This window comes from Salvelinus namaycush, chromosome 14, assembly GCF_016432855.1.
Source record: "Salvelinus namaycush isolate Seneca chromosome 14, SaNama_1.0, whole genome shotgun sequence".
NCBI lineage: Eukaryota > Metazoa > Chordata > Actinopteri > Salmoniformes > Salmonidae > Salvelinus > Salvelinus namaycush.
The window spans coordinates 4,092,121-4,118,427 of record NC_052320.1 but is presented as its reverse complement, the minus strand read 5'-3'; the positions used below and the strand labels follow the sequence as shown (position 1 = coordinate 4,118,427).

Below are 26,307 nucleotides of genomic sequence, written 5' to 3'. Positions count from 1 at the left end.
CTTCACACTGATGTGGTGGGTGATCCTTCACACTGATGTGGTGGTTGAGTTCTCCTCCATTGTGTTCTGGGGTGATCCTTCACACTGATGTGGTGGTTGAGTTCTCCTCCATTGTGTTCTGGGGTGATCCTTCACACTGATGTGGTGGGTGATCCTTCACACTGATGTGGTGGTTGAGTTCTCCTCCATTGTGTTCTGGGGAGATCCTTCACACTGATGTGGTGGTTGATTTCCCCTCTGCCTCAAATCAGAAATAGCACACACACACACACACACACACACACACACACACACACACACACACACACACACACACACACACACACACACACACACACACACACACACACACACACACACACACACACACACACACACACACACACAGAGCCTGGCTCTCGCCACACCAGACAGACAGGCCCCTCTCTGAGCCTGGCTCTCACCAGACAGATAGACAGACAGACAGACAGACCCCTCTCTGAGCCTGGCTCTCACCAGACCAGACAGACAGACCCTCCTCTGAGCCTGGTTCTCACCATACCATACCAGACAGACAGACAGACCCCCCTCTGAGCCTGGCTCTCACCAGACAGACAGACCCCTCTGAGCCTGGCTCTCACCATACCAGACAGACAGACAGACCCCTCTTTGAGCCTGGCTCTCACCAGACAGACAGACAGACTGACCCCTCTCTGAGCCTGGCTCTCACCAGACAGAGACAGACAGACAGACCCCTCTCTGAGCCTGGCTCTCACCAGGACAGACAGACAGACCCCTCTCTGAGCCTGGCTCTCACCAGACAGACAGACAGATCCCTCTCTAAGCCTGGCTCTCACCATACCAGACAGACAGACCCCTCTCAGAGCCTGGCTCTCACCAGACAGACAGACAGACCCCTCTCTGAGCCTGGCTCTCACCAGACAGATAGACAGACAGACAGACAGACCCCTCTCTGAGCCTGGCTCTCACCAGACAGACAGACAGACAGACAGACCCCTCTCTGAGCCTGGCTCTCACTCTACCAGACAGACAGACAGACCCCTCTCTGAGCCTGGCTCTCACCAGACAGACAGACAGACAGACCCCTCTCTGAGCCTGGCTCTCACCAGACAGACAGACAGACCCCTCTCTGAGCCTTGCTCTCACCAGACAGACAGACAGACAGACAGACAGACAGACAGACAGACAGACAGACAGACAGACGCCTCTCTGAGCCTGGCTCTCACCACACTGTTTGACACTCCTATATACTAATTCTCTGTTCATTTATTTTCATTAATCCATTATCAATCCTTTATTAATCTATTTTCCAAGAATCAATTATCATAATCAAATAAAAAATCATGTTACACAAATATGTGAATGAACAGAATGAGGGACCTGATCTCCATCAATGAACCAAATGAGAGACTGAATCTCCATCAATGAACCAAATGAGGGACCTGATCTCCATCAATGAACCGAATAAGAGACCTGATCTCCATCAATGAACCAAATGAGGGACCTGATCTCCATCAATGAACCAAATGAGAGACTGAATCTCCATCAATGAACCAAATGAGGGACCTGATCTCCATCAATGAACCAAATGAGAGACTGAATCTCTATCAATGAACCGAAAGAGGGACCTTATCTCCATCAATGAACCAAATGAGAGACCTGATCTCTATCAATGAACCAAATGAGGGACCTGATCTCTATCAATGAACCAAATGAGGGACCTGATCTCTATCAATGAACCAAATGAGGGACCTGATCTCCATCAATGAACCAAATGAGGGACCTGATCTCTATCAATGAACCAAATGAGGGACCTGATCTCCATCAATGAACCAAATGAGGGACCTGATCTCCATCAATGAACCAAATGAGAGACTGAATCTCCATCAATGAACCAAATGAGGGACCTGATCTCCATCAATGAACCAAATGAGAGACTGAATCTCTATCAATGAACCGAAAGAGGGACCTTATCTCCATCAATGAACCAAATGAGAGACCTGATCTCTATCAATGAACCAAATGAGGGACCTGATCTCTATCAATGAACCAAATGAGGGACCTGATCTCTATCAATGAACCAAATGAGGGACCTGATCTCCATCAATGAACCAAATGAGGGACCTGATCTCTATCAATGAACCAAATGAGGGACCTGATCTCCATCAATGAACCAAATGAGGGACCTGATCTCTATCAATGAACCAAATGAGGGACCTGATCTCCATCAATGAACCAAATGAGGGACCTGATCTTTATCAATGAACCAAATGAGGGACCTGATCTCTATCAATGAACCAAATGAGGGACCTGATCTCCATCAATGAACCAAATGAGGGACCTGATCTCCATCAATGTCTTTCTCTCATTTCATCTCCCTGTTATAGTCCCACAGGTTCCAGATCAGTGCCTCCCCTAAAAAGGGGATTAACATCAGATGTGAGTGATTCTATTTGCTGTTTATTCTACTGTGGTCTAAGCTGTTTGTACACTGTCTGGAAGACAGCAAGGGCCCCTTGCTGTGAAATCATTAGACGCATCAGAGGAGCAGGAAATAATTAAGTCTAATACTGTGTGTGTGTGTGTGTGTGTGTGTGTGTGTGTGTGTGTGTGTGTGTGTGTGTGTGTGTGTGTGTGTGTGTGTGTGTGTGTGTGTGTGTGTCTGTGTGTGTGTCTGTGTGTCTGTCTGTGTGTGTGTCTGTGTCTGTGTCTGTGTGTGTGTGTGTGTGTGTGTGTTATTTCTGATTTGAGGCGGAGGGGAAATAAAGCTGAGAGATGGGCTGGGAAACTGTAACCAATCTCAAATTCATAGACAAATCTATGGAAGCAAAGACTGACAGTCCATGATATCCAAATGTCATTATCAGGATCAATGTGTGTAAACTATACTATACTACTAGCTGTAGTATTTGTTTACAGTCCATGATATTCAAATCAAATCAAACTTTATTAGTCACACATGTTTAGCAGATGTTAATGTGGGTGTAGTGAAATGCTTGTGTTCCTAGCTCTAACAGTGTAGTAGTATCTAACAATTCACAACAATACACACACATCTACAAGTAAAATAATGGAATTCAGAAATATATAAATATTAGATTGAGCAATGTCGGAGTGGCATTGACTAAAATACAGTAGAGTAGAATAGAATACAGAATATACATATGACATGAGTAAAGCAGTATGTAAACATTACTCAAGTGACTAGTGTTCCATTGTTAAAGTGGCCAGTGATTCCATGTCTATGTATACGGGGCAGCAGCCTCTAAGGTGCAGGGTTACGTAACCGGGTAGAAGCCGCCTAGTGATTATTATTTAACAGTCTGATGGCCTTAGAAGTTGTTTTACAGTCTCTCGATCCCAGCTTTGATGCACCTGTATTGACCTCGCCTTCTGGATGATAGCGGGGTGAACAGGCAGTGTCTCGGGTGGTTGTTGTCCTTGATGATCTTTTTGGCCTTCCTGTGACATGGGGTGGTGTAGGTGTCCTGGAGGGCAGGTAGTTTGCCCCACGGTCTCCTGAGGTTGAAGAGGCGTTGTTGCGCCGTCTTCACCACGCTGTCTGTGTGGGTGGATCATTTCAGATCGCCGGTGACGTGTACGCCGAGGAACTTGACACTTTCCATCTGCTCCACTGCGGTCCCGTCGATGTGGATAAGGGTTCGTGCTTCCTCTGCTGTTTCCTGAAGTCCACGATCAGCTCCTTCGTTTTGTCGACATTGAGGGAGAGGTTATTTGTCTGGCACCACACTCCCAGGGCCCTTACCCTCCTCCCTGTAAGCCACATGTCATTATCAATATGTGTAAACTATACTGTAGTATTTGTTTACAGTCCACACTGTATATATATATCTGCTAAATGACTTAAATGTAAATGTAATATAGATTTTTCTATTGTATTATTGACTGTACATTTGTTTATCCCATGTGTAACTCTGTGTTGTTTGTGTCCCCTCCTCAGCTAGCTCTGCATGGTGTACAGTGGTTATTGTAGTTTCCATAGGCCTCCCCTCCCCAGCTAGCTCTGCATGGTGTACAGTGGTTATTGTAGTTTCCATAGGCCTCCTCTCCCCAGCTAGCTCTGCATGATGTACAGTGGTTATTGTAGTTTCCATAGACCTCCCCTCCCCAGCTAGCTCTGCATGGTGAACAGTGGTTATTGTAGTTTCCATAGACCTCCCCTCCCCAGCTAGCTCTGCATGGTGAACATGGTGTACAGTGGTTATTGTAGTTTCCAAAGGCCTCCCCTCCCCAGCTTGGCACCACTTGTTCGTTCTGCTCGTATAATGGTGAGGAATTATTCAGTCCAACATGGCAACGCACCCTGGAAAGATTCTGGGGACACGGGCAACTCTTCAAACATTGTGACAGTGTTTAAATTCTCTGATACTAAATTGACAACGTTAATATCTTGTATTACATCCCAAGTTGCAACCTATTCCCTATACAGTTTTTTACTTTTGACCAGGGTCCATAGGGCTCTGGTCATAAGTAGGGCACTATATAGGGAATAGGGTGCCATTTGGGACACGTCCCTGGTAGACCGTGGTGTCAAGGTATAAACAGACTGACAGGCAGGTTAAAATGCTGGCTAACACTCACCAGACTGACAGGCAGGTTAAAATGCTGGCTAACACTCTCATACATGAGTACCGATGGTATAGACATCTAGGCTATGTCTCTTTCAAACACACACACACACACACGCACACACACACACAATCAGCATCTACCCTCCCTGTGTACTAGAATCAGAATCTACCCTCCCTGTGTACTAGAATCAGCATCTACCCTCCCTGTGTACTAGAATCAGAATCTACCCTCCCTGTGTACTAGAATCAGAATCTACCCTCCCTGTGTACTAGAATCTACCCTCCCTGTGTACTATAATCAGAATCTACCCTCCCTTTTGTACTAGAATCTACCCTCCCTGTGTACTAGAATCAGCATCTACCCTCCCTGTGTACTAGAATCAGAATCTACCCTCCCTGTGTACTAGAATCAGCATCTATCCTCCCTGTGTACTAGAATCAGAATCTACCCTTCCTGTGTACTAGAATCAGAATCTTCCCTCCCTGTGTACTAGAATCTACCCTCCCTGTGTACTAGAATCAGCATCTACCCTCCCTGTGTACTAGAATCAGAATCTACCCTCCCTGTGTACTAGAATCAGAATCTACCCTCCCTGTGTACTAGAATCTACCCTCCCTGTGTACTAGAATCAGCATCTACCCTCCCTGTGTACTAGAATCAGAATCTACCCACCCTGTGTACTAGAATCAGAATCTACCCTCCCTGTGTACTAGAATCAGAATCTACCCTCCCTGTGTACTAGAATCAGAATCTACCCTCCCTGTGTACTAGAATCAGAATCTACCCTCCCTGTGTACTCGAATCAGCATCTACCCACCCTGTGTACTAGAATCAGCATCTACCCTCCCTGTGTACTAGAATCAGAATCTACCCTCCCTGTGTACTAGAATCAGCATCTACCCTCCCTGTGTACTAGAATCAGCATCTACCCTCCCTGTGTACTAGAATCAGCATCTACCCTCCCTGTGTACTAGAATCTATCCTCCCTGTGTACTAGAATCTATCCTCCCTGTGTACTAGAATCTATCCTCCCTGTGTACTAGAATCTATCCTCCCTGTGTACTAGAATCTATCCTCCCTGTGTAATGGTAGGTTGTTTAATGTTGAATGGTTCATGTTAATGTTCATTTTGAATGTTGAATGTTGATGTTCATGTTGAATGTTTCATATTTCATGTTTCATGTTCATAGGTTCCAGTTGTAAGAATCTGCGAGGACTATTCTATCAATAGATGCTAATGCGTTTGTTCTGTGAGATCTGATACACTTGTTGAGTTTTATCAAGTCTGTTGGATTCCAATCAACTTATCTCATAAATGTGGAACATTTGTACGTTATCGATGGTTCTCTGTGAGATGTTACTGTGAAAGTGATTCTGACGGCATACAATTTCCTTTCTAAATACTTGTTTTCTATGTGCAGGCACAGATTGTATTTTTCGATTATTGTCTAAATTGAATCAGAGCGGCGATTAAAGCTGTCACTGAGAGACCAATTTGATTTGCCAAGGTGTCAATAGGCTTCCGTAAAGGAAGAACAATGCAGACGATCCTATCCATTCCTGACTCATATTCAAGTGGAATTCACCCTTAGTCTGTGTCTCAAATGTCACTCTATTTTCTATGTAGTGCCCTACTTTTGTAGGCAGTAGGATGCCATTTTGGACACTGTACTCAGACATCATTACCATGTAAAAAATATTGCATTCACACATTTGCAGAGCTATGCTTTCCTATACAATTTCACGTTTGGATGCATAGCATGATTGAGGTGATGACTGAGGCGATGAGATTACACCACCAGTAAGTCAGAGATCCTAACCAGACTGGTCTTGATATGCACTCACTTTACTGTTAGTCCCTTTTTGCATAAGTGGCAAATGATTGTTATATTGATCTCATAAATACACTGTGATGGATTGTGCAATAGCAAGTACTCTGGCTTGAAGGACCAATCTGATAGATAAGGGATGGCTTTTTTTATGAATGGCTGTGATAGGAGAATACTGAGGATGGATCAACAACATTGTAGTTACTCCACAATTACTAACCTAAATGACAGAGTGAAAAGAAGGATGTCTGTAAAGAATTCAAAAGGTTCCACAACATGCTGGTTATACGGCACTAAAGGAAAACTGCAAAAAAATGTGGCAAAGAAATTAACTTTATGTCATAGCGCTTGATGTTTTTTGCGACTGCATTTGAAGAAATGTTCAAAGTTCTTGAAATGTTCCGTATTGATTGACCGTCGTGTCTTCAAGTAATGATGGACTGTCGTTTCTCTTTGCTTATTTGAGCTGTTCTTGCCATAATTTGGACTTGGTCTTTTACCAAATAGGGCTATCTTCTGTATACCACCTCTACCTTGTCACAACACAACTGATTAGCTCAAACGCATTAATAGGAAAGAAATTCCACTATTTAACTTTTAACAAGGCACACCTGTTAATTGAAATGCATTCCAGGGGACTACCTCATGAAGCTGGTTGAGAGAATGCAAAGCGTGTGCAAAGCTGTCATCAAGGCAAAGGGTGGCTACTTCGAAATAATCTCAAATTTAAAATATATTTGAATATCTGGTCTCTGGTCTGGTCTGTTCTGGATGTGTCTGGTCTGGTCTGGATGTGTCTGGTCTGGTCTGGATGTGTCTGGTCTGGTCTGGATGTGTCTGGTCTGTTCTGGTCTGGATGTGTCTAGTCTGGTCTGGTCTGGATATGTCTGGTCTGTTCTGGATGTGTCTGGATGTGTCTGGTCTGTTCTGGATGTGTCTGGTCTGTTCTGGATGTGTCTGGTCTGGTCTGGATGTGTCTGGTCTGGATGTGTCTGTTCTGGTCTGGATGTGTCTGGTCTGGTCTGGATGTGTCTGGTCTGTTCTGGATGTGTCTGGTCTGTTCTGGATGTGTCTGGTCTGGATGTGTCTGGTCTGGATGTGTCTGGTCTGGATGTGTCTGGATGTGTCTGTTCTGGTCTGGATGTGTCTGGTCTGGTCTGGATGTGTCTGGTCTGTTCTGGATGTGTCTGGTCTGGATGTGTCTGGATGTGTCTGTTCTGGTCTGGATGTGTCTGGTCTGTTCTGGATGTGTCTGGTCTGGTCTGGATGTGTCTGGTCTGGATGTGTCTGTTCTGGTCTGGATGTGTCTGGTCTGGATGTGTCTGGTCTGGTCTGGATGTGTCTGGTCTTTTCTGTATGTGTCTGGTCTGATCTGGATGTGTCTGGTCTGGATGTGTCTGGATGTGTCTGTTCTGGTCTGGATGTGTCTGTTCTGGATGTGTCTGGTCTGGTCTGGATGTGTCTGGTCTGTTCTGGATGTGTCTGTTCTGTTCTGGATGTGTCTGGTTTGGTCTGGATGTGTCTGGTCTGTTCTGGATGTGTCTGGCCTGGAAAGTTGTTGATGAGGGGACACAATAGAAACATCTTAATCAGTTCAGTTTGTGAGGTGGTTGGTGTGAACAGACTGGAGAGTATCTCTCAGTACAGTGCAGAAAGTTCTGTGCAAACAATCTGTACAGACCAAGTCACAGTGTTCGGGAAATGATTAGAGCTAGACAATATACTGAAGTAGGCCCTCTGCTTCCCCATTTTAAATCCCAATGTCTCTCTGCAATATTGGATGATTGATTTGACAATGTTGTACTGTTCTGTTTACCACACTGAATTGGCAGAAACCAACTTGATGTCACACATTAAAAAGTCAGAGGAGAGAGATGAAGTCCCTGCTAACTGGGTTTGTTTCTGCATCCAGGGGTGTCGTTCTTCCAGGGCCAGACACAAGGCAGGCTGAGTAGCTTCAGTAGCTGGCCTTGTACACTGGCTGGCCTTCATGACTCCATAACTCCACAGCTCCCTGCTAACTGGGCTTCTAATTGTCAACCAGGGGGATTGTCTTGTTTCTCCTGAGGCAGGCAGGTAGACAGGGAGGGAGGGAGGCAGGGAGGGAGGCAAGGAGGGAGGGAGGGAGACAGGGAGGGAGGTAGACGGAGGGAGGGAGGCAGGAGGGAGGGAGGGAGGTAGATGGAGAGAGGGAGGGAGGGAGGGAGGCAGGGAGGGAGGCAGAGGTGGAGGGAGGGAGGCAGGGGAGGAGGGAGGCAGGGAGGGAGGCAGAGGAGGAGGGAGGGAGGCAGGGAGGGAGAGTGGGAGGCAGAGAGGGAGAAAGGGAGGGAGGCAGGGAGGAAGGCAGGGAGGGAGGGCTTTTTGTCTTTGTCCTCTGGCTCGCTCAACATCTCCACAGTTCCACAGTTCCCTGGAGAAGTGTCTCCATGCCCTTCTGTTGTGCAGGAGAAACCCAAGGGACTCTCTGTGGGACAGGAGAGGGCCTTGTGAGACCACTGGGACCTGGGACCTACTGTGCAGTATGGATACCCTGTGTGATCAGAGACCTGGGACCTACTGTACAGACCAGACCAGAGTCCTGGGACCTACTGTACAGACCAGACCAGAGACCTGGGACCTACTATACAGACCAGACCAGAGACCTGGGACCTACTGTACAGACCAGACCTGAGACCTACTATACAGATCAGACCAGAGACCTGGGACCTACTATACAGACCAGAGACCAGGGACCTACTGTACAGACCAGACCAGAGACCTGGGACCTACTATACAGACCGGAGACCTGGGACCTACTATACAGACCGGAGACCTGGGACCTACTATACAGACCAGAGACCAGGGACCTACTGTACAGACCAGACCAGAGACCTGGGACCTACTATACAGACTAGAGACCTGGGACCTACTATACACACCAGACCAGAGACCTGGGACCTACTATACAGACCAGAGACCAGGGACCTACTATACAGACCGGGGATCTGGGACCTACTATACAGACCAGAGACCAGGGACCTACTGTACAGACCAGACCAGAGACCTGGGACCTACTATACAGACTAGAGACCTGGGACCTACTATACAGACCAGAGACCTGCGACCTACTATACAGACCAGACCAGAGACCTGGGACCTACTATACAGACTAGAGACCTGGGACCTACTATACAGACCGGAGACCTGGGACCTACTATACAGACCGGAGACCTGGGACCTACTGTACAAACGAGACCGGAGACCTGGAACCTACTGTACAGACCAGAACAGAGACCTGGGACCTACTGTACAGACCAGACCAGAGACCTAGGACCTACTGTACAGACCGGAGACCTGGGACCTACTGTACAGACCAGACCAGAGACCTGGGACCTACTGTACAGACCAGACCAGAGACCTGGGACCTACTGTACAGACCAGACCAGAGACCTGAGACCTACTGTACAGACAGACCAGAGACCTGGGACCTACTGTACAGACCAGAGACCTGGGACCTACTGTACAGACCAGACCAGAGACCTGGGACCTACTGTACGGACCAGACCAGAGACCTGGGACCTACTGTACAGACCAGACCAGAGACCTGAGACCTACTATACAGACCAGACCAGAGACCTGGGACCTACTGTACAGACCAGACCAGAGACCTGGGACCTACTGTACAGACAGACCAGAGACCTGGGACCTACTGTACAGACCAGAGACCTGGGACCTACTGTACAGACCAGACCAGAGACCTGGGACCTACTGTACAGACCAGACCAGAGACCTGGGACCTACTATACAGACCAGACCAGAGACCTGGGACCTACTGTACAGACCAGACCAGAGACCTGGAACCTACTGTACAGACAGACCAGAGACCTGGGACCTACTGTACAGACCAGAGACCTGGGACCTACTGTACAGACCAGACCAGAGACCTGGGACCTACTGTACAGACCAGACCAGAGACCTGGGACCTACTGTACAGACCAGACCAGAGACCTGGGACTTACTGTACAGACCAGACCAGAGACCTGGGACCTACTATACAGACCAGACCAGAGACCAGACCAGACAACAGACCAGAGACTAGAGGATAGACCAGACCAGAGACCAGACCAGAGACCAGACCAGACCAGACCAGAGACGAGACCAGACCAGACCAGAGAACAGACTAGAGACCAGACCAGAGACCAGACTAGAGAACAGAGAACAGACTAGAGAGCAGAGAACAGACCAGAGACCAGACCAGAGAACAGACCAGAGACCAGAGAACAGAAAACAGACCAGAGACCAGACCAGAGACCAGAGACCAGACCAGAGACCAGAGAACAGACTAGAGACCAGAGAACTGACCAGAGAAGAAGGAGATACACATTTTCTTTGTAGTGAAGTACTCTAGATTTGTCTTTCCATCAAAATGTTTCCTTCCGTCATTAAAAGATTGATGGTGCTCATTCTGTACAAAGAATGTGTGATGTAACTGTCTTCAGTGTGATGTAACTCTTCAGTGTGATGTAGCTGTCTTCAGTGTGATGTAACTGTCTTCAGTGTGATGTAGCTGTCTTCAGTGTGATGTAACTGTCTTCAGTGTGATGTAACTGTCTTCAGTGTGATGTAACTGTCTTCAGTGTGATGTAACTGTCTTCAGTGTGATGTAACTGTCTTCAGTGTGATGTAACTGTCTTCAGTGTGATGTAACTGTTTTCAGTGTGATGTAACTGTCTTCAGTGTGATGTAACTGTCTTCAGTGTGATGTAACTGTCTTCAGTGTGATGTAACTCTTCAGTGTGATGTAACTGTCTTCAGTGTGATGTAACTGTCTTCAGTGTGACGTAACTGTCTTCAGTGTGATGTAACTGTCTTCAGTGTGATGTAACTGTCTTCAGTGTGATGTAACTGTCTTCAGTGTGATGTAACTGTCTTCAGTGTAATGTAACTGTCTTCAGTGTGATGTAACTGTCTTCAGTGTGATGTAACTGTCTTCAGTGTAATGTAACTGTCTTCAGTGTAATGTAACTGTCTTCAGTGTGATGTAACTGTCTTCAGTGTAATGTAACTGTCTTCAGTGTAATGTAACTGTCTTCAGTGTGATGTAACTGTCTTCAGTGTGATGTAACTGTCTTCAGTGTGATGTAACTGTCTTCAGTGTAATGTAACTGTCTTCAGTGTGATGTAACTGTCTTCAGTGTGATGTAACTGTCTTCAGTGTGATGTAACTGTCTTCAGTGTAATGTACCTGTCTTCAGTGTAATGTACCTGTCTTCAGTGTGATGTAACTCTTCAGTGTGATGTAACTGTCTTCAGTGTAATGTAACTGTCTTCAGTGTGATGTAACTGTCATCATCAAGCTGGTTTTGATTAGGATGTGACCAACTGAGTACGGAGCTCGACAAACGTCGCTATCAACAATCAACGCGCCTAAAAACCGTCTCTTTTCATATTCCCTCGTATATTTTGTAATGTATTCCATATGGCGCCCTTTTTCTTCTGTAGTGCACTACTTTGGACAAGGGCCCTGGTCAAAAGGAGTGCACTATGTAGGAAATAGGGCACAATTTGAGTCAGCCCTTTGACTGTGAGAGGACTCTAGGGTTATCAAATCAAATCAAATGTATTTATATAGCCCTTCTTACATCAGCTGATATCTCAAAGTGCTGTACAGAAACCCAGCCTAAAACCCCAAACAACAAGCAATGCAGATGTAGAAGCACGGTGGCTAGGAAAGACTCCCTAGAAAGTCCAAAACCTAGAAGGAAACCTAGAGAGGAACCAGGCTATGAGGGGTGGTCAGTCCTCTTCTAGCTGTGCCGGGTGGAGATTATAACAGAACATGGCCAAGATGTTCAAATGTTCATAAATGACCAGCATGGTCAAATAATAATAATCACAGTGGTTGTCGAGGGTGCAACAGGTCAGCACCTCAGGAGTAAATGTCAGTTGGCTTTTCATAACTGATCATTGAGAGTATCTCTACCGCTCCTGCGGTCTCTAGAGAGTTGAAAACAGCAGGTCTGGGACAGGTAGCACGTCCGGTGAACAGGTCAGGGTTCCATAGCCGCAGGCAGAACATTATTTATTAGCTCTGACTATAGGATCATGGACAGAATGGAAGACATCTGTCGTCCTCTCTCGTCCTCCTGCTCAACTGGATAGCAGCTGGTTAAATATGTACCTTGTCATCAATGCCATTCAGGCACCAGGTACCTGTCATATCTACATTCAGCCCTCCCCACACAAATCAATCAGCTGTACAGTACTTTGGATTTATTTACAATGCTAACACAGAACACAATGCTAACCCTGACCCGTACTGAGTTATTGTGGGAGATGAGCAGGAAATGAGGAGAATGCTGAACCAGGGACTCTCAGCGGTGAAACGGAGTTTAAGGTCAGAGGCAGAAACGACACCTGCCATGATTCTCTTCTGTAAACAGTTTAACTAGACCAGTGGAGGCTGCTGAGGGGAGGACGGCTCATAATAATGGCCAGAATGGAGTCAATGGAAATGGTTATCAACTACATGGAAACCACGTGTTTGATGTGTTTTATACCATTTCCATTGAAAATCCATTCCAGACCTTATTATGAGCCGTCCTCCCCTCAGCAGCCTCCACTGAACTACACGTAGGTGTATTCTCAATCATTTAATAATTCTTTATCATACTAGATTTGATTGACAAGCGATGACAACACATGAAGATAATACAATACACAGAATTTACCAAAGTCTGGTAGTTGTCAGGTGAGATCTAATGGAGAGCTGATGTAAACATGTCTCTGTTTCCAAGCCTCTCTGGGCCTCCCTGCTCCATCCCTGATGAGCCTTGTGGCTGATGGCTGGGTAGATGATGGGCCTTGTGGCTGCGTAGTGGCTGGTGGCTGGGTAGATGATGGGCCTTGTGGCTGCGTAGTGGCTGATGGCTGGGTAGATGATGGGCCTTGTGGCTGCGTAGTGGCTGGTGGCTGGGTAGATGATGGGCCTTGTGGCTGCGTAGTGGCTGATGGCTGGGTAGATGGTGGGCCTTGTGGCTGCATAGTGGCTGGTGGCTGGGTAGATGATGGGCCTTGTGGCTGCGTAGTGGCTGGTGGCTGGGTAGATGATGGGCCTTGTGGCTGATGGCTGGGTAGATGATGGGCCTTGTGGCTGATGGCTGGGTAGACGATGGGCCTTGTGGCTGATGGCTGGGTAGATGGTGGGCCTTGTGGCTGCATAGTGGCTGATGGCTGTGTAGATGGTGGGCCTTGTGGCTGCGTAGTGGCTGGTGGCTGGGTAGATGATGGGCCTTGTGGCTGCATAGTGGCTGATGGCTGTGTAGATGATGGGCCTTGTGGCTGATGGCCTTGTGGCTGATGGCTGGGTAGATGATGGGCCTTGTGGCTGCATAGTGGCTGATGGCTGGGTAGACAATGGGCCTTGTGGCTGATGGCTGGGTAGATGATGGGCCTTGTGGCTGCATAGTGGCTGATGGCTGGTTAGGTGATGGGCCTTATGACTGCTGATGGCTGGAGGCCCTCACAATGCTGCCTGCCCTGTTTTACAGCACTGCCAGATTATAGAGGCTGTTGCTCTGGAATCTGATTTGTTCTCTGGTCTGAGTGTGATCTGTTTGTGAATGCTGACCAGAGTCATGCTCTTGCCCTTGTAAACCATCAATTGTGTACTAGATTAGTGATCGTTTCTTGAGTTTTGACACAGTTTCCACTCTCTCGCTCTGTTGCTGCATCCTCCTTTATGAGTAAACGTAGATAGCTGTTGGTGTGACTGTTCCCTGCTGTCTGCTGTTGGTTCTGTGGTGTGACTGTTCCCTGCTGTTGGTTCTGTGTTGTGACTGTTCCCTGCTGTTGGTGTGACTGTTCCCTGCTGTTGGTTCTGTGGTGTGACTGTTCCCTGCTGTTGGTTCTGTGGTGTGACTGTTCCCTGCTGTCTGCTGTTGGTTCTGTGGTGTGACTGTTCCCTGCTGTTGGTTCTGTGGTGTGACTGTTCCCTGCTGTCTGCTGTTGGTTCTGTGTTGTGACTGTTCCCTGCTGTTGGTGTGACTGTTCCCTGCTGTTGGTTCTGTGGTGTGACTGTTCCCTGCTGTTGGTTCTGTGGTGTGACTGTTCCCTGCTGTTGGTTCTGTGGTGTGACTGTTCCCTGCTGTCTGCTGTTGGTTCTGTGGTGTGACTGTTCCCTGCTGTTGGTGTGACTGTTCCCTGCTGTTGGTTCTGTGGTGTGACTGTTGCCTGTTCCCTGCTGTTGGTTCTGTGGTGTGACTGTTGCCTGCTGTTGGTTCTGTGGTGTGACTGTTGCCTGTTCCCTGCTGTTGGTTCTGTGGTGTGACTGTTGTCTGCTGTTGGTTCTGTGGTGTGACTGTTGTCTGCTGTTGGTTCTGTGGTGTGACTGTTCCCTGCTGTTGGTTCTGTGGTGTGACTGTTGCCTGCTGTTGGTTCTGTGGTGTGACTGTTCCCTGCTGTCTGCTGTTGGTTCTGTGGTGTGACTGTTGCCTGTTGTCTGCTGTTGGTTCTGTGGTGTGACTGTTGTCTGCTGTTGGTTCTGTGGTGTGACTGTTCCCTGCTGTTGGTGTGACTGTTCCCTGCTGTTGGTTCTGTGGTGTGACTGTTCCCTGCTGTCTGCTGTTGGTTCTGTGGTGTGACTGTTCCCTGCTGTTGGTGTGACTGTTCCCTGCTGTTGGTTCTGTGGTGTGACTGTTCCCTGCTGTCTGCTGTTGGTTCTGTGGTGTGACTGTTCCCTGCTGTTGGTTCTGTGGTGTGACTGTTCCCTGCTGTTGGTTCTGTGGTGTGACTGTTCCCTGCTGTTGGTTCTGTGGTGTGACTGTTCCCTGCTGTTGGTTCTGTGGTGTGACTGTTCCCTGCTGTCTGCTGTTGGTTCTGTGGTGTGACTGTTCCCTGCTGTTGGTTCTGTGGTGTGACTCTTCCCTGCTGTTGGTTCTGTGGTGTGACTGTTCCCTGCTGTTGGTTCTGTGGTGTGACTGTTGCCTGTTCCCTGCTGTTGGTTCTGTGGTGTGACTGTTCCCTGCTGTTGGTTCTGTGGTGTGACTGTTCCCTGCTGTTGGTTCTGTGGTGTGACTGTTCCCTACTGTCTGCTGTTGGTTCTGTGGTGTGACTGTTCCCTGCTGTTGGTTATGTGGTGTGACTGTTCCTTGTTCCCTGCTGTTGGTTCTGGGGTGTGACTGTTCCCTGCTGTCTGCTGTTGGTCCTGTGGTGTGACTGTTCCCTGCTGTTGGTGTGACTGTTCCCTGCTGTTGGTTCTGTGGTGTGACTGTTCCCTGCTGTCTGCTGTTGGTTCTGTGGTGTGACTGTTCCCTGCTGTTGGTGTGACTGTTCCCTGCTGTTGGTGTGACTGTTCCCTGCTGTTGGTTCTGTGGTGTGACTGTTGCCTGTTCCCTGCTGTTGGTTCTGTGGTGTGACTGTCGCCTGCTGTTGGTTCTGTGGTGTGACTGTTGCCTGTTCCCTGCTGTTGGTTCTGTGGTGTGACTGTTCCCTGTTGCCTGCTGTTGGTTCTGTGGTGTGACTGTTGCCTGCTGTTGGTTCTGTGGTGTGACTGTTCCCTGCTGTTGGTTCTGTGGTGTGACTGTTCCCTGTTGCCTGCTGTTGGTTCTGTGGTGTGACTGTTCCCTGTTGTTGGTTCTGTGGTGTGACTGTTGCCTGCTGTCTGCTGTTGGTTCTGTGGTGTGACTGTTCCCTGTTCCCTGCTGTTGGTTCTGTGGTGTGACTGTTCCCTGTTGCCTGCTGTTGGTTCTGTGGTGTGACTGTTCCCTGTTGTTGGTTCTGTGGTGTGACTGTTGCCTGCTGTCTGCTGTTGGTTCTGTGGTGTGACTGTTCCCTGTTCCCTGCTGTTGGTTCTGTGGTGTGACTGTTCCCTGCTGTCTGCTGTTGGTTCTGTTGGTGTGACTGTTCCCTGCTGTTGGTTCTGTGGTGTGACTGTTCCCTGCTGTCTGCTGTTGGTTCTGTGGTGTGACTGTTCCCTGCTGTTGGTTCTGTGGTGTGACTGTTCCCTGCTGTCTGCTGTTGGTTCTGTGGTGTGACTGTTCCCTGCTGTTGGTTCTGTGGTGTGACTGTTGCCTGCTGTCTGCTGTTGGTTCTGTGGTGTGACTGTTCCCTGTTCCCTGCTGTTGGTTCTGTGGTGTGACTGTTCCCTGTTGCCTGCTGTTGGTTCTGTGGTGTGACTGTTCCCTGCTGTTGGTTCTGTTGGTGTGACTGTTCCCTGCTGTTGGTTCTGTGGTGTGACTGTTCCCTGCTGTCTGCTGTTGGTTCTGTGGTGTGACTGTTCCCTGCTGTTGGTTCTGTGGTGTGACTGTTCCCTGCTGTCTGCTGTTGGTTCTGTGGTGTGACTGTCCTGGACTGGTATTTTTACAGAATAATTGTTATCTTGCTGCTGTGAACAGAAATCAGCCAGTAAAGTTGAAATAAAAGCTGTAGGCGGGTAACTCTGTGTTCTCTCTCACAGTTTTAATGGATCCTCTGTAAGTACAATGGATCATGTCATCTGTATATTTATCAGTAACACTTTACATTAGTAACAGCATGGAATAAGCAACAGTCCCTACTGCATTTGTGTAATAGCAGAAAATGCTCAGCTCCGTTACTATGCTGGTACAATGCCGTTACTATAGTAACTAGTATGTATCTGTGTCCTGTAGCTATGTCCTGTCCAACATGTTTCCTCTCACTGACTTTGAGTGTTTTGTATTATGAAAGCACTTTCTGACAACTGCTTATGTAAAATGGGCTTTTATAAATACATTGAATTGATTTGATTTGTCTAGTGTTTGATTTAATGTGTCAATGTATTGATTAATTGATTGATTGATTGTCTCGTTGCAGGGCATAGCGTTTGCCTCACTGTTCTTTATCCTGGTTTCCATCACTACGTTCTGCCTGGAGACTCACGAGTACTTCAACGACCTGCAGAACCGCACGGAACGCGTGGTGGTGGGGAACCACACCGAGGTGGTGATCTTGGTGGAGGTGAGAGAGATACTTAGATGTAAATAGGCGTAGTACCTAGTACTACTATATGTAATGTATTGTACTGTATTGGCTATACGTAGTACTACTATATGTACTGTATTGTACTGTATTGGCTATACCTAGTACTACTATACGTAGTACTACTATATGTACTGTATTGTACTGTATTGGCTATACGTAGTACTACTATATGTACTGTATTGTACTGTATTGGCTATACCTAGTACTACTATATGTACTGTATTGTACTGTATTGGCTATACCTAGTACTACTATATGTACTGTATTGTACTGTATTGGCTATACCTAGTACTACTATATGTACTGTATTGTACTGTATTGGCTATACCTAGTACTACTATATGTACTGTATTGTACTGTATTGGCTATACGTAGTACTACTATATGTACTGTATTGTACTGTATTGGCTATACGTAGTACTACTATATGTACAACAGAACGCGTGGTGGTGGTGGTGGTGGTGGGGAACCACACTGAGGAGGTCTCAGTAGAGGTAAGACGATCCTCATTGTCAATAGACTATCGATCCTGTCCAGAAAGTACCCAGAGCTGCTACCGCCCTTCGACTCTAGTGGAGATCTGAGAAGATTGGACAGATGAAAGCAATATGGTGACCATTTCATTGTTTCTGGATAGCACCTAAACGTAATGGGGCTTTTTTCAATGCATTTTACTGCACTGTATTGTACTGCATTGTACTGTACTGTATTGTACTATATTGTACTGTACTGTACTGTATTGTACTGTACTGTATTGTACTGTATTGTACTGTATTGTACTGTACTGTATTGTATTGTACTGTACTGTATTGTACTGTATTGTACTGTACTATATTGTACTGTACTGTATTGTACTGTATTGCACTGTATTGTACTGTACTGTACTGTACTGTACTGTATTGTACTGTAGTGTACTGTACTGTATTGTATTGTAATGTATTGTACTGTATTGTACTGTACTGTATTGTGTTGTATTGTACTGCATTGTACTGTATTGTACTGTATTGTATTGTAATGTATTGTACTGTATTGTAATGTATTGTGCTGTATTGTACTGTAATGCACGGTATTGTATTGTACTGTAATGTATTGTATTGTACTGCATTGTACTGCATTGTACTGTAATGTACTGTATTATACTGTAATGCACTGTATTGTATTGTACTGTAGTGTACTGCATTGTATTGTTCTGTATTGTACTGTATTGTATTGTACTGCATTGTATTTTACTGTAATGTACTGTATAGTATTGTACTGTAGTGTACTGCATTGTATTGTTCTGCATTGTACTGTATTGTATTGTATTGCATTGTCTTGTATTTTTGTATAATGGGAAATGTTTATAAGCACATTTTAGTGACCGAATGAATTTCTCCTGATGGGATAATAGTTCATCTAGTAGATAGATATATTATATACTTTAATGATCCCTGAATTTAAATTCAATAATATAATCTATAATCTGATCTAATGTATAATCGAAGCTAATGCATAATCTAATCTAATGTATAATCTAATCTATAATCTAATGTATAATCGAATATAATGTATAATCTATTGTATAATCGAAGCTAATGTATAATCTAATCTAATGTATAATCTAATGTATAATCTAATCTAATGTATAATCTAATCTAATGTATAATCTAATGTATAATCTAATCTAATGTATACTCTAATATATAATAATGTATAATCTAATCTAATGTATAATCTAATGTATAATCAAATCTATAATCTAATCTAATGTATAATCTAATCTAATGTATAACCTAATGTATAATCTAATCTAATGTATAATCTAATGTATAATCTAATCTAATGTATAATATAATCTAATGTATAATATAATCTAATGTATAATATAATCTAATGTATAATCTAATCTAATGTATAACCTAATGTATAATCTAATGTATAATCTAATCTAATGTATAATCTAATGTATAATCTAATCTAATGTATACTCTAATATATAATAATGTATAATCTAATCTAATGTATAATCTAATCTAATGTATAATCTAATGTATAATCTAATCTAATGTATAATCTAATCTAATGTATAATATAATATAATGTATAATTTAATGTATAATCTAATCTAATGTATAATCTAATGTATAATCTAATCTAATGTATACTCTAATATATAATAATGTATAATCTAATCTAATGTATAATCTAATGTATAATCTAATGTATAATCTAATCTAATGTATAATATAATCTAATGTATAACCTAATGTATAATCTAATCTAATGTATAATCTAATGTATAATCTAATCTATAATCTAATGTATAATCTAATCTAATGTATAATCTAATGTATAATCTAATGTATAATGTGATCTATTCTAGGTGGTGACCAAGCCCATTCTGACCGTGGTGGAAGGCGTTTGTGTGGTCTGGTTTACCTTTGAGTTCTTCGTCCGCATCGTTTGCTGTCCCGACAAGCTGCTCTTCATCAAGAACTTGTTAAACGTCATTGACTTCGTGGCCATCCTGCCCTTCTACCTGGAGATGGGCCTCAGCGGCCTGTCCTCCTCTAAAGCAGCCTCCGACATCCTGGGGTTTCTACGGGTCGTCCGCTTCGTCCGGATCCTCCGGATCTTCAAGCTGACCAGGCATTTCGTCGGTCTGAGGGTTCTCGGCCACACGTTGAGAGCCAGCGTCAACGAGTTCTGCCTGCTTATCGTCTTCCTGGCGTTGGGCGTCCTCATCTTCGCCACGATGATCTACTACGCAGAGCGGATAGGGGCCCAACCGGACGACCCTCGCGGCTCCAACCACACCCACTTCAAAAACATCCCCATCTCCTTCTGGTGGGCCGTGGTCACCATGACCACCCTGGGCTACGGGGACATGTACCCCAAGACGTGGCTGGGCATGATAGTGGGCGCGCTGTGCGCCCTGGCGGGGGTGCTGACCATCGCCATGCCCGTGCCTGTTATAGTTAATAACTTTGGGATGTACTACTCCCTGGCCATGGCTAAGCAGAAGCTGCCTAAGAAGAAGAAGGCGCACAATCCGAACCCAAACGCTCCCACGGACACGGCCTCGTTCGGGAAGTCTGTCGCTACCTCTCCCAGGGACAGTACTCAGAGTGATACGTGTCCGCTGGCTGCAGAGGATCGTATCAACAGGAACCGCTCAGGTCAGACCAATTCAAATTAGATTCTTGAAATACAAAAAAATTCTACCGTACTAATTCATCCCTTTAACACTTTATTTAGACAAAAGTATTTTTTGAAAGCATCGTTATGATACGCCATAGGCCACAATGATAAGTGGATGTTTAATTTATTCAAACCGTCAAACATTAAAAGTCAGACCTCATTCAACCTTTTCAAACCACAACTCCCCTTACACATCACACTACCACCCCTTTATTCACCCTGAAACATTCATAGACCATTTTCATTGTGCACTTTATCCCTTCACTAAATCCTTTTGGTGCCATAATGGTACAGTAGTAAGTGGATGTATAATTGATTCACCCCATTGACACTCGTAACTCATTCAAGTCATTCAAACCTATTCAACTCACCCTTTTAAAACTCACACATTCAACTTAAACACATTACTAATGAACACATCACCACAGTATTGCAGTTCTTCACTGACATAAGGTATGATATGCTGGTAGTATTTGTGGTGCTCTTTTACAACAGAGTGGCGGGGGGGGAAAAACCCATAATATACCTTTTACTGTAATCATATAGTATCATAGCTTTCCATGTTTACTGTCCCTAGCCGCAAACACAGTAACACAACTTGATACAATCATGAATATACCCTTCCCAGATAATAAATACGTTTGTTAAATTCAGAGTCAGCTTTTTGCTTGCTCCACTATCAAAATACAGTATAATTCATCGGTCTACATCCCAAGGCCCAGTGCAGTCAAAAAATGTGATTTTCCTATATATTTCCACACTATGAGGTTGGAGTAATACTGTGAAGACGTGAACATGATGATAATGCCCTTTTAGTGTAACAGCTGTTTGTAAAGACGGCCTGAAATTTACGCCTGTTTTGGTGGGATGGAGTTTTGGCCTTCCATGGTGACATCATCGTGTGGTAAATTAGTTCAAAGCGAATTCCAAACCTCTCAGCCAATAACAGCACATGTTCTGTTTCCCCCTCCCCACTCAGGACACTCCCACACAGTCCTAGCAAAATTCTTGCTTGAAAAATTGCCCTTTTCATTTAAAAACAATCCCAGTAACGTACTTAATTGTTACCCAGAAATAATTTGATATTGAGGAAAAAACATGTCCAATAGTTTGATCGTTTGCTCCAGTCTGTCTGGAGCGCCAGATGGGCGGAGTTAGCAGTTTTTTGGAATATTTTATTGGATCCAATCTGCCTGGCATGCTCAATCAAGCCCAGTATTGCTGATCTAGCATCCGTTTTGCCATGTACAGTGCATTCGGAAAGTATTCAGACCCCTTGACCTTTCCCACATTTTGTTACGTTACAGCCTTATTCTAAAATCGATTTAATAAAACATTTTCCTCATCAATCTACACACAATACCCCATAATGACATCACAATACCCCATAATGACATCACAATACCCCATAATGACAAAGCGAAAACATGTTTTTAGATGTTTTTTGCAAATTTATTAAAAAATAAAAAACAGAAATACCTTATTTACTTAAGTATTCAGATCCTTTACTCAGTACTTTGTTGAAGCACTTTTGGCAGTGATTAAAGCCTCAAGTCTTCTTGGGTATGACGCTACAAGCTTGGCACACCTGTATTTGGGGAGTTTCTCCCATTCTTCTCTGCAGATCCTCTCAAGCTCTGTCAGGTTGGATGGGCAGCGTCACTGCACAGCTATTTTCAGGTCTCTCCAGAGATGTTCGATCGGGTTCGAGTCTGGGCTCTGGCTGGGCCACTCAAGGACATTTAGAGACTTGACCCGAAGTCACTCCTGCGTTGTCTTGGCTGTGTGATTAGGGTCGTTGTCCCGTTGGAAGGTGAACCCTCGCCCCAGGCTGAGGTCCTGAGCGATCTGGAGCAGGTTTTCATCAAGGATCTCTCTGTACTTTGCTCCGTTCATCTTTCCCTCGATCCTGACTAGTCTCCCAGTCCCTGCCACTGAAAAATATCCCCACAGCATGATGCTGCCACCACCATGCTTCACCTTAGGGATGGTGCCTGGTTTCCTCCAGACGTGATTGCTTGGCATTCAGCCCAAAGTGTTCAATCTTGGTTTCATCAGACCAGAGAATCTTGTTTCTCTGGTCTGAGAGTCCGTTAGGTGCCTTTTGGCATACTCCAAGCGGGCTGTCATGTGCCTTTTACTGAGGAGTGGCTTCCGTCTGGCCGTTCTACCATAAAGGCCTGATTGGTGGAATGCTGCAGAGATGGTTGTCCTTCTGGAAGTTTCTCCCATCTCCACAGAGGAAGTCTGGAGCTCTGTCAGAGTGACCATTGGGTTCTTGGTCACCTCCCTGATCAAGGCACTTCTCCCCGATTGCTCAGTTTGGCTGTGCGGCCAGCTCTAGGAAGAGTCTTGGTGATTCCAAACTTCTTCCGTTTAAGAATGATGGTGGCCACTGTGTTATTGGTGACCTTCAATGCTGCAGACATTTTTTGATACCCTTCCCCAGATCTGTGCCTCAACACAATCCTGTCTCGGAGCTCTACGGACAATTCCTTCGACCTCATGGCTTGGTTTTTGCTCTGACATGCACTGTCAACTGTGGGACCTTAAATAGACAGGTGTGTGCCTTTCCAAATCATGTTGAATCAACTGAATTTACCACAGGTGGACTCCAATCAAGTTGTAGAATCATCTCAAGGATGATCAATGGAAACAGGATGCACCTGAGCTCAATTTCGAGTCTCATAGCATATGGTCGAAATACTAGTTTTTTTTAATCATTATTGGGTATTGTGTGTAGATTCTTGAGAAAAACATTTTTATATTCCATTTTAAAATAAGGCTGTAACTTAACAAAATGTGGAAAAACGTCACGGGGTCTGAATACTTTCTGAATGCCCTGTACACGTTGTTCCCCTGCTGCTATTGGACCAGGTCTCTCTTGGAAAAGAGATGTTATCTCAATGAAAAAAAAACTTGTTAAATAAAAAATACAATAAAAAACATGTAGATATTACCTCAACTAACCTGTATATCCTAATGAAAAAGATGACATGAACAGGAACCTGATTCTAGATCTTACTCTTTATGAACCAAATCTGTCCTCCTTTCAGACTCCAAGCAGAATGGAGACGCAAACTTGGCTCTGTCGTCGGATGAGGGGTGCAGCCTGACCCAGCCGCTGTCACCCAGCGAGAAGTGGAACCTACGGCCAGCCCACGGCGACGGTCGAGAACACTCCCGGTCGGTCAGGGGGAACAAGACAAGCAAGAAAGAGGCAACCTGCTTCCTGCTCACTTCCGGAGACTTCTCCTGCTCTGGAGGAGAACACACCATAGTCACTGGTAGGTTGACCTGCATACAGGTACACAGGCACAGGCTCACACATACATACTCGTTCTCTCTCTCTCTCTCTGAAACATGGAGCCCACCCTCCGCAACCATAGGTCACATAACACACACAACACATAACTGTGAATACTGGACCGAATACCGGACCATGACAAAGGAGGCTGCAGGCTAGAGATCAATAGGTTGAAACCTAGAAAAGCATTATTCAGAACCCTCTTATCCTCCCCATGACAACCATTACACCCATTACACCCGTGGCAACCATGACAACCAGTACACCCATAGCAACCATGGCAACCATGGCAACCATTACAACCATGTGAGTGGACGTGGTGTCCACAAAGTTACCTAAGAATGTTTGGATATTTTGGTTACAGGTTGCTTTCTGGTATTCTTCTGTGCTGTTTTGGGCCCATCTGTATGAATTTCTGATGTTGTACAGCTCACTGGGCTGTGAATGTGTGATGTTGTACAGCTTACTGAGCTGTGAATGTCTGATGTTATACAGCTTACTGGGCTGTGAATGTCTGGTGTTGTACAGCTTACTGAGCTGTGAATGTCTGATGTTATACAGCTTACTGGGCTGTGAATGTCTGATGTTGTACAGCTTACTGGGCTGTGAATGTCTGATGTTATACAGCTTACTGGGCTGTGAATGTCTGATGTTATACAGCTTACTGGGCTGTGAATGTGTGATGTTGTACAGCTTACTGGGCTGTGAATGTGTGATGTTGTACAGCTTACTGGGCTGTGAATGTGTGGTTGTTTCCATGTCTGTTCTTTTGAGGAACAAGGTAATTTGGCTGTGATCAGACAGAGGTGTTAGTGGCTTGACAATGAATGAGATGAGAGAGAAAGGGTCAATGTCTGTAATCATATAGTCTACTGTGCTGTGGCCAAGAGGTGAGCAGTAGGTGAATCTCCCCAAAGAGTCCCCCCGTAACCTACCATTGACAAAGTACAGACCCAGGCTTCTACAGAGCTGCAACAGATCCCTTCCGTTGTTGTTGATGGTGCTGTCACTGTTGTTTCTATGGGGGAGATTAAGACAGTTAGAAACAGTATGGCCTGTAATAAAGCTGTCTCCTCGTGTGGTCGTTAGATCAGGTAGTGTTCCTGTATGCGCATTTGTGTCCCCACAGATGAGCACATATCCCTGGGCCTGGAAATGGCACGTCTCTTCCTCAAGGGTGGGAAAGATCTCCTCTGAGTAATATGGGGATTCTGAGGGGGATATACTGTATATTGCGCATATTAACCAAATGTGATATTTACCCATTTTGAGGGGATCAAATACATTTTGTAGTTTGGATTTGTACCAAATTATCAATCCTCCAGAGTCTCTGTCTCTCTCTCTTCCTCCACGTCTACAGAGTTTCTCTCTCTCTTCCTCCACGTCTACAGAGTTTCTCTCTCTCTTCCTTCACGTCTACAGAGTTTCTCTCTCTCTTCCTTCACGTCTACAGAGTTTCTCTCTCTCTTCCTTCACGTCTACAAAGTTTCTCTCTCTCTTCCTTCACGTCTACAAAGTTTCTCTCTCTCTTCCTCCACGTCTACAGAGTTTCTCTCTCTTCCTCCACGTCTACAGAGTTTCTCTCTCTCTTCCTTCACGTCTACAAAGTTTCTCTCTCTCTTCCTTCACGTCTACAAAGTTTCTCTCTCTCTTCCTTCACGTCTACAGAGTTTCTCTCTCTCTTCCTTCACGTCTACAGAGTTTCTCTCTCTCTTCCTCCACGTCTACAGAGTTTCTCTCTCTCTTCCTCCACGTCTAGAGTTTCTCTCTCTCTTCCTCCACGTCTACAGAGTTTCTCTCTCTCTTCCTTCACGTCTACAGAGTTTCTCTCTCTCTTCCTTCACGTCTACAAAGTTTCTCTCTCTCTTCCTTCACGTCTACAGAGTTTCTCTCTCTCTTCCTCCACGTCTACAGAGTTTCTCTCTCTCTTCCTTCACGTCTACAGAGTTTCTCTCTCTCTTCCTCCACGTCTACAGAGTTTCTCTCTCTCTTCCTCCACGTCTACAGAGTTTCTCTCTCTCTTCCTTCACGTCTACAGAGTTTCTCTCTCTCTTCCTCCACGTCTACAGAGTTTCTCTCTCTCTTCCTCCACGTCTACAGAGTTTCTCTCTCTCTTCCTCCACGTCTACAGAGTTTCTCTCTCTCTTCCTCCACGTCTACAGAGTTTCTCTCTCTTCCTTCACGTCTACAGAGTTTCTCTCTCTCTTCCTCCACGTCTACAGAGTTTCTCTCTCTCTTCCTTCACGTCTACAGAGTTTCTCTCTCTCTTCCTTCACGTCTACAAAGTTTCTCTCTCTCTTCCTTCACGTCTACAGAGTTTCTCTCTCTCTTCCTCCACGTCTACAGAGTTTCTCTCTCTCTTCCTTCACGTCTACAGAGTTTCTCTCTCTCTTCCTCCACGTCTACAGAGTTTCTCTC

General features: G+C 45.3%; 1 protein-coding gene across 1 annotated transcript in view; it reads left to right on the top strand.

Annotated features, from left to right (window-relative positions):
- The window catches only part of LOC120059046 (potassium voltage-gated channel subfamily C member 1-like), a 45,064-nt gene that overhangs the window by 9,573 nt on the left and 9,184 nt on the right, over positions 1 to 26,307 (top strand). The window contains exons 2-4 of the mRNA XM_039007817.1: positions 17,235 to 17,372; positions 19,765 to 20,560; positions 23,639 to 23,869. Coding sequence (XP_038863745.1) covers positions 17,235 to 17,372; positions 19,765 to 20,560; positions 23,639 to 23,869 — 1,165 coding nt within the window. The remainder of the gene's footprint in view (positions 1 to 17,234; positions 17,373 to 19,764; positions 20,561 to 23,638; positions 23,870 to 26,307) is intronic.